At 56.5% G+C, this 12,347-nt stretch overlaps 1 protein-coding gene across 1 annotated transcript in view; it reads left to right on the forward strand.

Annotated features, from left to right (window-relative positions):
• Positions 1 to 3,658: 3,658 nt before the first annotated feature.
• The window catches only part of GSG1L (GSG1 like), a 200,312-nt gene continuing 191,623 nt past the window's right edge, over positions 3,659 to 12,347 (forward strand). The window contains exon 1 of the mRNA XM_054582822.1: positions 3,659 to 3,989. Coding sequence (XP_054438797.1) covers positions 3,659 to 3,989 — 331 coding nt within the window. The remainder of the gene's footprint in view (positions 3,990 to 12,347) is intronic.

The following is a 12,347-nucleotide window of genomic DNA, read 5'->3' on the forward strand; positions in this document are numbered from 1 at the left end:
CCTTGGGCTGATCACTCTGGCTCCAAGTTCAGGGGAGGAGAGATGGGCAGAGGGCAGGCTGGGGAATGACAGGAGACAGGAGGCCTCGGCCTATGGCACTGGTTAAAGAGAAGGAAACCAGCGTGGGCCCACACTGCTGGCCTCCTGAACAAATCCCATCTCCACTGACCCCCAACAAAGACCCTCTTTCACCAAAACTGAGTCAGGCCTCTCGGAGGCCTCTTCTCCACCAGGCCCCAGCCTGGGCTATGTCCTTGGTCCACTTGGTCCAGCTTGAGCAAGAATCCTACTGGGTCAGTTTAGTGAGAATCCCTCACCCTTGAAACCCAATCAGATTCCTCATCTCCCGCTTTCAATGTCTGCTCGCCCTGGGCTGCTGTCAGCAAGAGCCCTGTTAGGCCGTTTTAGCCAGAAGCCCCCTCACCCCTGATGTTTCCTCCTCGCCATTTTCCATCATCCACTGACCCCATCCTGCTCCTTGGCTGTAAATCCCATCTTGTTCCTGTACTCAGAGTCGATCCCTCCTCTCTCCCCTATGGCAAAATTCCATGCAGAGGCACTTTGAATAAAGTCTACTTCCTGCCTTTAAGAAGTGTCATGAATAATTTTTCTTTAACACCCATCTACTCCCAAGGTACTTGCAACTGTATGGCTATTTGAAGATAAAAACACCCCAGGCTAAAGTGTTCGGATGCAGTATGGCTCCCTCCAGTGGCATAATCTCTCCCCCCCTGCTGCCCCCCGCCCCTGCCACATCCTTGTCTTGGGCTTGAGCACGAGGCCTGGCACAAATCAGTCAGAACTTCTGGCCTTCGCTGCATCCCCAGAGCTGTCCCTCCAAGGCCTTCTCTCTTAGCCAGTGGCAGAGCTCTGTCCTTGCAGGAGCTCCTGCCAAACACCTCAAGGTCATCTTTCACGCCCCAGGTTTGATCCTTGAACAAATCCTGCTGGCTCTGCCTTTAAAATGGACCCAGAACCTCCACCACCATTGCCATTCCTCTGGTCTGAGCTGCTGGTGTTCCTTGCCCAGTTCGCTTAATCAGCCTTTAGCTTGTCTCTATGTTTCCATTCTTCTTAACCTAGCAGCGGAAGCGGTCCCATTATACCCTGCGTCAGACCATGTCTCTGTCTGCTCAGAATCGCTCAGGCTTCCACCCCACTAAGAGCAAATGCTAGCATCCTTGGTAGTGGCCATAATCTGTCCCCTCCCCATCACCTCTCCAATCTCATGTCCTGCTACCCTCACCCTGCCCACCGCTCTTGGCTATCTCCTACCTCTTTCAGGAAGCCCCTTTCCTGGGATATCCCCGTGGCTTTCTCCCACCCTCTTTCAAGTCTTTGCTCCAATGTCACCTTCTCCATGAGGCCTACTTGAAATCTGATTTAAAATCACAACCTGCTACTTTCACTTCTATCCACCTCCCTGCTTAATCTTTCTCCCTGGCTCTTAACACCTGCATACTCTGCAACATTCTTACTAATGTCATTCCTGTTCTCTTTTCTCCCTGGTGCCAAGTATCCAGTAGGTGGTCAATGAGTGGGAAAGTGTCTTACGTGGGAATTTCAAACCCCTCCCTGTCTGCCTCTGGGTATTTTCTGAGAGAATATGGCCCTGGGACATATTTTACTTGGGCTCCCTGGCTTTGGACACACGGGACAGGGCTCCCAGGCTGTGGGTCCTGCCCATGCGCACACCAACCGCTGTCTCAAGTCCACAGCCGAGGCGCTGGTTTTCTGTGTGCAGATACTTCTATGATAAATATTGCATGCCTGTTTCAAAGTGTTACTGAATTCCTTGTAGCTATTTGGCCATAATATATTTTCTCTGTCAACCAATACACAACTGCCACTGTTATTGCATAGAGGTCCTTCTTCTCAAAATAGTTGGGAACGCCTTGCCTAGCACCAGAAAAGGGATCCAATAAATAAGTCCGGAGACCCCTGGCCACCCTTTCATCAGGTCCCTACCAGGCACATGGCCCACAATTACTCTCTCCTACCCCCAGGCAGAGTAGCAGCAGTTGACAGGGAACACAAGCTCACCCACCAGAGTAAGGCAATTCACAATCCCTTATCCCTGAATTCTACAAGCCTGCCACTACACAGGCTGTGGCTTCTTGGAGCAGTTCTCAGCTTGGGCAGAATTGAAATGAGCTCTTGCAATCAACATGCAACTAATTGTTGCGCATCCTGGGCGTCCGGGCACAGGGTGCTGTGCCGTGTGGAGGCGGTCGTGGAACATGGTGCAGAGGTGTGGATGTGGGCACTCACAGGCAATCCCATTTTACACAAGAGATCTGAAAAGGCTTGTGTGGGTGTGGCCAACTGCTCTTGGTTCATATGTTAATATGTTAATAAATAGCATTTGTTGAGTGCCTACTATGTGCAAAATGCTTTTTATAGACATGACCTCATTTCAACAGCAAGATCCTCCTTTTTGTAGATATGACAATTGAGGTTCCAAGAAATCGAGTGACTTATTCAAAGCCTGCGGCTGGTCAGACCCCAGATTTGCCTGATCCCAGAGTCAGTATTCTTGACCATTTTGTCCCCACCCCAAGCTTGAAGATTCTGGATTGGACGTCTCTGTGGAACATCCTGCCTGGTAGTCAACTTTGTGTCCTTTTTGGGTCATGCTGCTCAAGATCGCAGGTGAGTATGGCTTGTGCGGGGAAGCCCCCGTCGTCATACTCACCTTTGGTATACTGTGTGGGGTACTCCTTTGCCCTCCTTCGTGTTGTCCCATGCCACGATAGGGACCCCAGGTGACTGCAGCTGCCTCCTGCGGGAGGAGCCCTTCCTCTTGGTTCACACAGCCTGTGCCTTCCTGCGCAGCCCCCAGGGGAAGCACAAGCCCTCACACTCTACACCACTGCATTCCTGGTGGGACACCCCCTCCTGACCTATCCTGCAACTCTACAGAGGTCCAGCACGAGGCATTCCTTCCGGTGGGTCCAGCAGCCCTCCGGCTGTGGGAAGCCCAGCAAACTGCAGCTCAGACCCTTTGGGTCTCATTCCTGGAGGGTGTCCTGTTTGTCCATGTCCCTCGTGGGAAGCCCCAGCAGGCTCTGTCCTAGTCTCCCGCGGGCAGGGCCCTTCTGGGTCTGGCGTAGAGTGCCTCCTCCCGAACGGTTTGGTTGCCCCACGTCCCCCGTGGGAAGCCCCCTTCTCCGAGCGCGCCTTGCCTGGCGTTTTCCTTGCTTCTCAGACCCCCCACTCCAGTGCAGGTCGCTTTCGGGGGCGTCCCCTCTCGCCGGTCCCCCCGCCCGCGCCCGCGCGGGGCCCTCCCCCCCAACCCCCCCGTGAGGGCGGGCGCTGGAACAGTGTCGCCAGCCGCCTGCAGGTGTCTCCGCACGGAGGAGCGCGCGTCCCTGCGCCGCGGCCGCTGCCCGGCGCCAGCGACTCCTTGCTGAGGGGCACTCGCGCTCCGGGCTCCGGGAGCGCCGGAGCTTCGCCGCCGCCGCCGCCCGCCCCCCGCGCCCCCCGCGCCGCGCCCCCACCCGAGGGGAGTGTCATGGGCCCGCGCCGCGTCCGCCGCCGCCGATCGCAGGCGCCCGAGCCCCGGGGCGCGGCGGGCAGCGGCCGCTGACGCGGGGCGCCGGCTGCCAACTTCGCGCGCGGAGCTCCCCGGCGGCGCGGTCCTGGCGGCGCGGGCGGCATGAAGACGAGCCGCCGCGGCCGAGCGCTCATGGCCGTGGCCCTGAACCTGCTGGCGCTGCTCTTCGCCACTACCGCCTTCCTCACCACGCACTGGTGCCAGGGTACGCAGCGGGTGCCCAAGCCCGGCTGCGGCCAGGGCGGGCGCGCCAACTGCCCCAACTCAGGCGCCAACGCCACAGCCAACAGCACCGCCGCCCCCGCCGCCGCCGCGGGGAACGGCCCCCCTGGCGGCGCGCTCTACAGCTGGGAGACGGGCGACGACCGCTTCCTCTTCAGGAATTTCCACACCGGCATCTGGTACTCGTGCGAGGAGGAGCTCGGCGGGCTCGGTGAGTGAGCGGCGGCGTTCGCGGGCTCGGCTCCCGGCTCCCCCGGCTGCGCGGCCCTGGAGGCTCGAGTCCCCAGCCGCGCTCCCTGCTCAGGGCCGGCGGGGGACCCCGCAAGGCTGTTGCCGGCGCTCCGCAGGGCTCGGCCCCACGTTCTCTGCGGGGAACGCGCGTGGGGCCGATCGGGGGCAGAATGTTAGGTGTTCGGGACGCTCCTCCGTTTCATGGTTTGGGGCCGAGCTCCAGGAGGCTCTGAGGACGTAGCCGCGCCCTAGGGAGGCGCGTCTCCCGGGCACCCACCCCGGCTGCAGGTCGCAGGGGCGCGCGTTCCTTTCCGCGCCAGAACTCCTCTCCGTGCTCGCCCCGCCCCTTCTTTCGCCGGGCTCTGGGTGCCTCCCACCCACCCCGTCCCGGCCTGGGGGAGGGGTGCTGGGACTGTTGCTGGGAGCTGCCCTTCCCACCGCAGATCTACAGAGCCAGGAGCCGAGGGAGTCATTCTTCTACCCCCATCTCCAGCCTGCCCTAAGCATCTCCCAGACGGGGCTTGGGAAGCCCGGGAGTAGAGGGGCTGCGGGCGGTCCGGCGGGCTCCCAGCTGGGAGCCCTTAGTGTTCTGGCCCCGGCCCGGGAGAGGGTGCGGCGGGAGGGAAAAGAGGCAGGTGAGATGCGGGATCGCTGGCTGAGGTTCCGATCAGAGCTGGGTGGGGTGTGTGTGACTTTTTAGAAGGCAGATCAGACTGCTCCCTTTGCCTCACACCCCCTCCTGTGCCGCCGCCTAAACGCGTCCGGGCCGGAGCGAGGGCTCGAGGCGGGCAGTGAGGCTGGGCAGGGCTCTGGGAAAACTGCCTGACCGCGGCTGTGCCACACGCCGGGTGTTGGTCCAGAGCACCCGGAACCTGCCAGTCGCAGGTGTGGGAATGCTCTTGAATGAATTGACCTCTTTTCCCAAGGTTAAAACTCCGCCTTGCATGCATAGCTCTTCTGTGTGGACATGGTGTTAGGTGTGTACTCAAATGTAGATGGATTGGGACCCTGATTAAGAGTTTGTCCTGCATAAGCCATTGGCCCAATTGATTTAAAGGTCAGAAGGAAGAAAGTGTAGTAAATGCAAGGAGTTTGCTTCCTCTGCCTGGAAGGCTGGCTCCTCCTCAGCTCCATTGGGACTTCCTGGTCTGCCTTCAGGGGCAGGGTCCTCTGGGCAGAAGACCTCTTTGGATCTCCCTTTGGAGACAGGGGTCCCCATCTTTGTATCTCATCACCACGCTTATCTCCCTCATCACACTGGAAATTTTCTGGGGGCTGCCTTTGGTCACTAGCTTCTCATCCCCTGTCCCTACAGGGTGTGCTGCTGGGTAGTGTCTAGTGCATAGTAGATCCCGATTCCTATTTGCAGGATAATTTTGGACGAAGCCACAGATGAGGAATCAGAGGTTGCTTGAGGTGCGTTGTGCTCTGTCTCACCTCTGGGGGTGCCCCATTGCTCCATTCTGGCTGTTTGCTAAAGACAACGGTGTCTGAGCAGGGTCCTGTGCCTGACCCATTAGTTTCACACCGTCAGACTCCCTTCTGGTGCGCACTCCTGTCTTGAATTTTTACTCTGGTATGTAATAAAAAAAAAAAATTAACCTCAAAAGGCATCTTGGCTGAAATTCCCTGCTTTCCACTCAGCCCAACCCTGACCTCTTCCTCGGAGGCCTCGTCATGGCTTGTCCTGGTCTGCAGTCTTGGTGGGAGACATCCCGGCACAGCTCTCTGCTAGCTCAGGAAGACGTTTCCAAGGTTTGGGAGGCCTGTCCCCTGGACATGTCGCCTCCGCCTGTGACCAAGTTTCTCCTTTGTGGAGAAACAGAGACACCTTGCTGCCCCCTTTACACACAGAGCTGTGTCTCTGGCAGTGGAGTCGGGCCGACCCTCGCCGGCCAGCTGAGCCTCTTTGCTGTCCGAGGTCTCTCCTGGCCTCTCGCGGACGGTCGTAGTCCAAACCCTTGCAGTCATTTCCCTGTTGCTCATCCATGTAGCTTATGCAGGGCTTGGCATGTGATATTTAAGCCTGAGCATTAAAAAAATTATTAATTGAAAACATTTAAAAACAACGTTAGCTTATACTTATTGAGCCCTTAATGTGCCGCAGGCACTGGGAGGACCGCTCACCTGCCAAATCTTGTTGAATCCTTGCCAGTACCCATGAGGCAGGCACATCTGTGGTGCCCGTTTTTCAGGTGAGGAATTTGAGGTTCAGAGAGGTTTCTGACTGGGACTCACAGCTGGCCGGGGCCTGAACTGTCTTCTCGGGGCACAAATGAATACGGGGAATGTGGTAATGAAAGAGAATGGTGCGGTTGGGGGTCGGAGAAGGGCGTCATGTGGTGGGTTCGGCATAAGACCCTCGCTCCTGGCCCTCTGTTAGTAAAAACGTGATGGTTAGTTTCTTGGGTAAATAAAACAAACCCCCTCAGTTCTTTCTTTTCTCTTCATTACTGTTGGCTAGAGATTGCCCCTCCCAGAAAATCACAGTTTTCCTCCCTAAGAGCCTGGAAAATAGTTATCAGCCTGTCAGTGCTAGTGAGAAATTTGGAAGGTTTGAGCCAGCTTGGATGGTTTCCCTGGCTGATCCCGCGGTGCCCAAATCCTGCCCCTCCGCCACTGTGGTCCTTAAAGGGTGTCAGGAATTACCTGGCCCCAAACTTTTGTTGCTATGACAACCTTTCTTCTGGGTTCTGTGACCATTTTTTAATTTATTTTTTACTTGAAGAGGAGAAAATGCCCCAGTGAATCGTGAAAAAAATCCTGCCTTCCCTTCCCTGCACCCCCGAGAACACTGAGGATCGACTCCCCTTCCCTCCGGCCCATGAAACTGCAAGGAATTTTACCTTCCTCGGAGTGAAAACACCAGCCACGAAATCCCAGCCTCTCTGTGAGAAGCAGCTGCTAAATGTTCCTTCCTCTCAAACGCCTGTTTGGTAATTTCTTTCTGTGCTCAGAAAAAACTCTCCCTACGCTGGGCAGCCACAGGGAAATCTAATAAGCCCTTTTTCCCACACTAAAAATCCACAGTGTTCACAGAGAAAACTGCAGCCTGTCCTAAACAGGCACAATTTCACCAGACTCGGCACAAAGGAACCTTTTCTCCTTCCTCCAAGAAGGAGCATCAACCTCCTTCAACAAACAGAAAGGGAAGTGTGGCCTCGACACGGAATTACCCCAGCGCTTCACGCAGATTGGCTTTCTCTCTGGCTTGGATGCTCGGAAGGGTTGGGTGGGTGCAGAGGCAGGCAGTCTGGGGGTGCTCCGCAGAGCGAAGGCCTGGGGAGGGGCAGCGGCGGGGCGATGGGGTGGCCGCGGGTGGGTGGGCGAACTGGGGGCACTGGTGAGGCTCAGCTGGATCCTGGGGAAATGGTGACTGGGGAATGGACGAGGGGCCAGGGTCAGGGAGGACTTCTGAGCGTGGCCGAAGGGAGGCGGGATTGGGGCGGCCAGGGAGGAGGGCTCTTACGGGAAGCCGGAGCCCACTCCTGGGTGTTCTGACTGGACTCTAAACCCACTCTCTTCCCTGTAATGGGTGCAGCAATGCCCACTCTCTCTGGTGAAGGACTTTTCTCGAGGGTAAGGCCAGGTTCTGCATTTTTTTAGTGGTGTGGTTTGGGCAAGAGCCTCAGTTCGGGAGTCGGTTAGCCCTGTTGCAGACGTGAGGATCCATGAAACAGAGCAGGGAAAGTGCTGAGCCCCTGCTGGGTGCCTGGTGCACCCTGCTGCCTCCGTGCTGCCCCTGCCTGAGCAGCTCACCTCTCTCCTGTGCACGTCTGAGCAGCCGGCCGGCCGGCCGACTGGCCTCCCAGCTTCGGCCGTGGTTCTCCTCAGTCTCCTCTCCACGCAGCAGCAGCGTCGGTGTAACCATCAGATCCTCTTCCTCCTTTGCACAGCCCCCTCCCACAGCCTCTGTTAGAGTCAAAGCCATGGCCTCTCTTGCAAGAAGGTGGCCCTAAACCCCTCCCTCGCTACTGCTTCTCTTCGTTCTCCTCTGCCTCCCCAACCCCCACCCTGGGCCACCCACTCCTGCCATTTTGGTCCCCAGCTCCAGGCATACTTGGCCTCAGGACCTTTGCACTGGCCCTTTCCTCTGCCTGGAATGCTCTTCCCCCAGATGGTCACAAGACTATTTCTAGAAACTCCTTTAAGTCAGTGCTGAGCTCTCTCCAAGCACCGGAATCAAAATTGATCTCCCTGTACATTTCCTGCTTGATTTGTCTTCTAGCACATGCCAGCGTGGACTTTACTTTCATGTTCTTTGTTTGTTTTGTGTTGTCCATCAGCTCTGTGAAGGTGGAGTTGAGTTAATCTTCATTGTTCCTGCTGGCTTGCCAGCGCTCCTCCTGGCACACAGTAAATGCTCAGTCAACATTTGTGGGAGGAATGTTGCTTGTTGTTATGACAATTTGTATCCAGTTCTTACCCCGGCTCTAGTGTCTTCTAGACTCAGTGAGTCAGGGGCTGTTCCAGATTCCTCCTGTCCACTGAGGCAGCCAAGTGAGTGTCGGGTGGGGCCGTTCCCCCTCAGGAGGAGACAGTGCCCGGCTGCCCGCCTCACCTTTCTTGCTTCCCTTCTTTTCTTTTCTGCTCCATTCCCTTAAATTACACTGGGTACACGGTGCTCGCTGAGATCTGACCCCGTGTCAGAGGCCGCCGACCTATGACCGCGGGTCAGATCTGAACTGTTTACAGCTGGCCTTGCACTCTTTACAGTGTCTTTGAATAAGTTGCCAACATTTGAAAATGGACAGATTTCACAGAAACATTTGGATTTATGGTTTTTTCCAAAAAACCTGGCAGATCTGTCGGCACTGGGCCCGGGTTCCTAGGGGAGCAGCAGCCGCCCCTGACAGTGTCCACAGTCTGCCCTCGATCGCCTCACCTCCTCCCTGTTGGCACGACTCGCCACCTTCCAGGTGCTCAGGCTGCGAGCCTTGTAGCCAGATCACTTCCCTCCGCTGCTCAGGACCCTCCCGTGTGTTCCATCTCCCTCCGTCACAGCCCACCGGCTTCCAGTGCCTGGTGATTTAACCCCGTTCGTTGCCTCTCTGAGTCCCCCGGCCCCAACCACCCCGCCTCAGGGTGTTTGCCCTTGCTCTTCCTACTGTCCAGAAACTCTTCGATATATTTCATCAAGTCTCCCTCCTTTCGCTCAAAAGTCCTCTTCTCAGCAAGGCCTTCCCAGACCACACCGTCCACATCCGCGAACTCGCTGCGCCCCAGCACTTCTCCCTCCCACCTGTGCCCCTCATCACTCTAATTGTTGTCTTACCCACGACATACCACACTCACTTAGCCTCTTTATTATCTTTCTCCCCTGCTTGGATGCTGGCTCGATGGGGCAGGACTTGGTCCACGTCACATGAGGCCACATCCCAGAACCTAGATGAGCAGGCACTTAGCAAGGGTTCAGTGACTCTATGTTGAATGCCTCTGGGATTCTAAGAACTCCTCAGGCCTTCTGTGTGCGTGCGGCGAGAGGTCGGAATCTGCCCTGTGCCTGACATCCCATGGACTTGTTGGATGTTCCTTCTCCCCTCCTTGCCCTCCTGTTCAGCCTCCCGGGAAGAGTGTTCAGGGGGGCCACTGCGAGGGGCCGAGAGGGTGCACTGTGGTCATTCCCCTGTTTAACTCTGGGGTACCGGGCTCGGGGCCTTCTTGCGGGGATGCTGTGACCTCCGTGCTGCCGGCAGGACATGGTGGTGGTTAAACTCTTTTTTGGTCCCAAGTGACAGAAGCAGACTTGAACCCAAATAAGAATAAAGGGAAGCTTATGAGAAGGAGGCTGCCGCCCACAGAGTTCAGGCAAAGGTAAAACCATTCGCCTCGGAGGCCAGACCCAGGGCTCCTGGGGCTCCTGGAGGTCGGGTTGATGGACTAGAACCACCAGCTGAAATCTTATGGGGGCCAGATGGGAAGCCAACGGGGACGCCGTAAAGAGAGTGGGAGGGGGGCTATTATCTCAGCCCGGGGGCCCACATGGGGCCGCGTTCATTTTGTGAAAACTCCAGGTGTTTCTATGAAATCTCTTGATGTTAAAATTTGACAACTAATTCAATTAAAAATAAGAAGTCTGCTCTGCAGTCTGAAAGCAAACACTTGTGAGGGGCGAGCAGACCCTTGTCCTGCCAGTTTGCAGCTTCTAGGTCAGAGCCCAGCTGGTAACACGATTTGAATCCCAGTCCCCAGCTTCCACGTCTGTTGGTTCTCGGTCTTGAGACAGAATCTGACTGGATGGCAGCCGATCTGCTCTGTTCTGAGAGATGAGGTGTAGGGGTAGGTGACCTAGTCCTGTGGAGAGAGGGGAGCAGAAATTCGTTGAGCCAAGGGAACGGAGTGGAGTTTGGGCACACATCCCAAAACGCTCCGACCCTGTTAGCCAGGACTCCAGGACTCCGCAAGCAAGAGAAACTTACTTGAAATGGGCTTATGCAAAAAAGGGGATTTGTGGTCTCTCCTAAGGGGAAGTCTGATAAGAGAAGGGGGCGGGAGGTTGTGGTGTGGTAGGGTCAAGCAATGCTGTTTGGGGTTTGTCTCTTTCCAGCACTTGGCTCTGCCTTCCTGGGGATTAGCTTCACGCTCAGTGTGCGGTCCCCGTGGCTGTGCCTGAAAGCTTTGAGCTTTCCTCCTGTCCTTCCAGTAACTTCAATAGAAAGGGGATCCTCCTCTCCAGGGTCCTCCCAAAAGTTTCAGAGCTGGTTCTTATTGGACCAACTTGGATTATGTTCCCATCTTGAACCAATCACTGTAGCCAATGGGGATGAATTGTGCTGATTGGTCAGACCCTGGTCACCTGCCTGCCCGGGGCCAGGAGAGTGGGGCAGCTCCACCTAAACTGGGTGTCCTGAGAGTGGAGGAGATGTCTGTCTATCCGTTAGCTCCTGCCCAGCAATGCTGTGTAACAACAACTTGAGCCCTCAGGGGCACACAGAGGCACAGGTGTACTCAGCTCAAGTGTCTGTGGGTCACCAAAGTAGGTCCTCTGGGCTGGGTCGCTCACGTGTGTGATGGTTGCTGGCTGTAGGCTGCAGGGATGGGGACCACTGGGCCGTGTGCCTCTTATCCTCCGACAGGCTAGCCCGGGCACGTTCTCGTGTGGTGTCAGACACGTGAAAGCCACAGCCAGCCCAACTGTGCAGGCACTTTTGCAGCCTCTGCTTACATCCCATTGGCCAAAACAAGTCACATGGCTGAGCCCAGTGTCAGTGTGGGAGCCCTTCAGGGTTAAAACAGCCAAGGGCATGGATATGGGGAAGGGAGAAGAGTCGAGGCCATTGAGCAATCACTGTATCACAAGTGGTTCCTCAAAATCAGGGGCTGGTCCCAGTGAAAGGAACAAGAGATGCTGGTCAGGCAAGAACGAGGATGCCCCCTGATTACACGACAAGGACACATCAGGGAACTGAAGGAGTGTGTGGCCATCTCCTCCATCCTCCGCCCAGTTCCTTTCAGCCGAGACGCTGCAGCTGTGCTTGAGTTCGGAGGCTCTTAATTGTGTGGGGCCGAGGGGCTCTGTGATGCCGGGAGGAAACTATGGGCTTCCCTCCCAGAGAAATGCATCCCCGAAATGCACAGTGTGGCCTACAATTTCCTGAGGCCCGTCACTGACACCACCCCAGGCTGAGAATTTCTGACCCACCTGATGTTTCCCAAACTTTCCCATGACCCAGGATCATTGGGAGAATGTGGTCAAATAGAGATTCCTGGGGCCTTGCCCTTGGACCTTCTGCTTGATGGGTGTGGGATGAGGAACAGACATTTGTGTTTCTAACCAGCTCCTCAGGGGTTTCTGAAGCACAGCCAGGCACAGGCACCCGCTGTCTGATCCAACCCTGCCACTTTGCGTCCGTGGGATGGGGCGGTGGGCAGGGGCACCGCCGCTGCTGCAGAGTATGGGGCAGAGCCAGCCTAGCCGGGGCCCCTGACTGCCAGCTCAGCGCCTCTCTCCCTGGCATCTGCCTCCTCCTCTCACCCGCTGTGGGACCTGCTTCACTCGCTCCGTCCTGCCTTGCTGGCCCCCTGAAGTTCCCGCCACACCGAGCTTATTTCCCACCTCAGGGCACTTGCCTTTGCTGGTTCCTCTCCCAGTATTCCTTTCCTCTCTCTCTGAAGAACTTACCTTTTAGGTCTCAGCTTGGCTGTCTGTAGACCCTGCACATCCCCGACCGTCGCTGCTGTCTCCGCCCAGGGTTTCTTTTCTTCACTGCACTTTCTGCTTACTGAAATGACCTTGTTTATTTCCCTGCATGTTTATGATTTGCATTTCACCCTAAAGTGGGCCCCTCAGAGCAGAGCAGAGACTGTGTTAACTCCCCCCATGGGGTCTCGGGGATGG

The sequence above is a fragment of the Pteronotus mesoamericanus genome, unplaced genomic scaffold (assembly GCF_021234165.1).
Source record: "Pteronotus mesoamericanus isolate MK-2021 breed Mesoamerican mustached bat unplaced genomic scaffold, CSHL_Meso_final contig_72, whole genome shotgun sequence".
In the NCBI taxonomy this organism is placed as follows: Eukaryota; Metazoa; Chordata; class Mammalia; order Chiroptera; family Mormoopidae; genus Pteronotus; species Pteronotus mesoamericanus.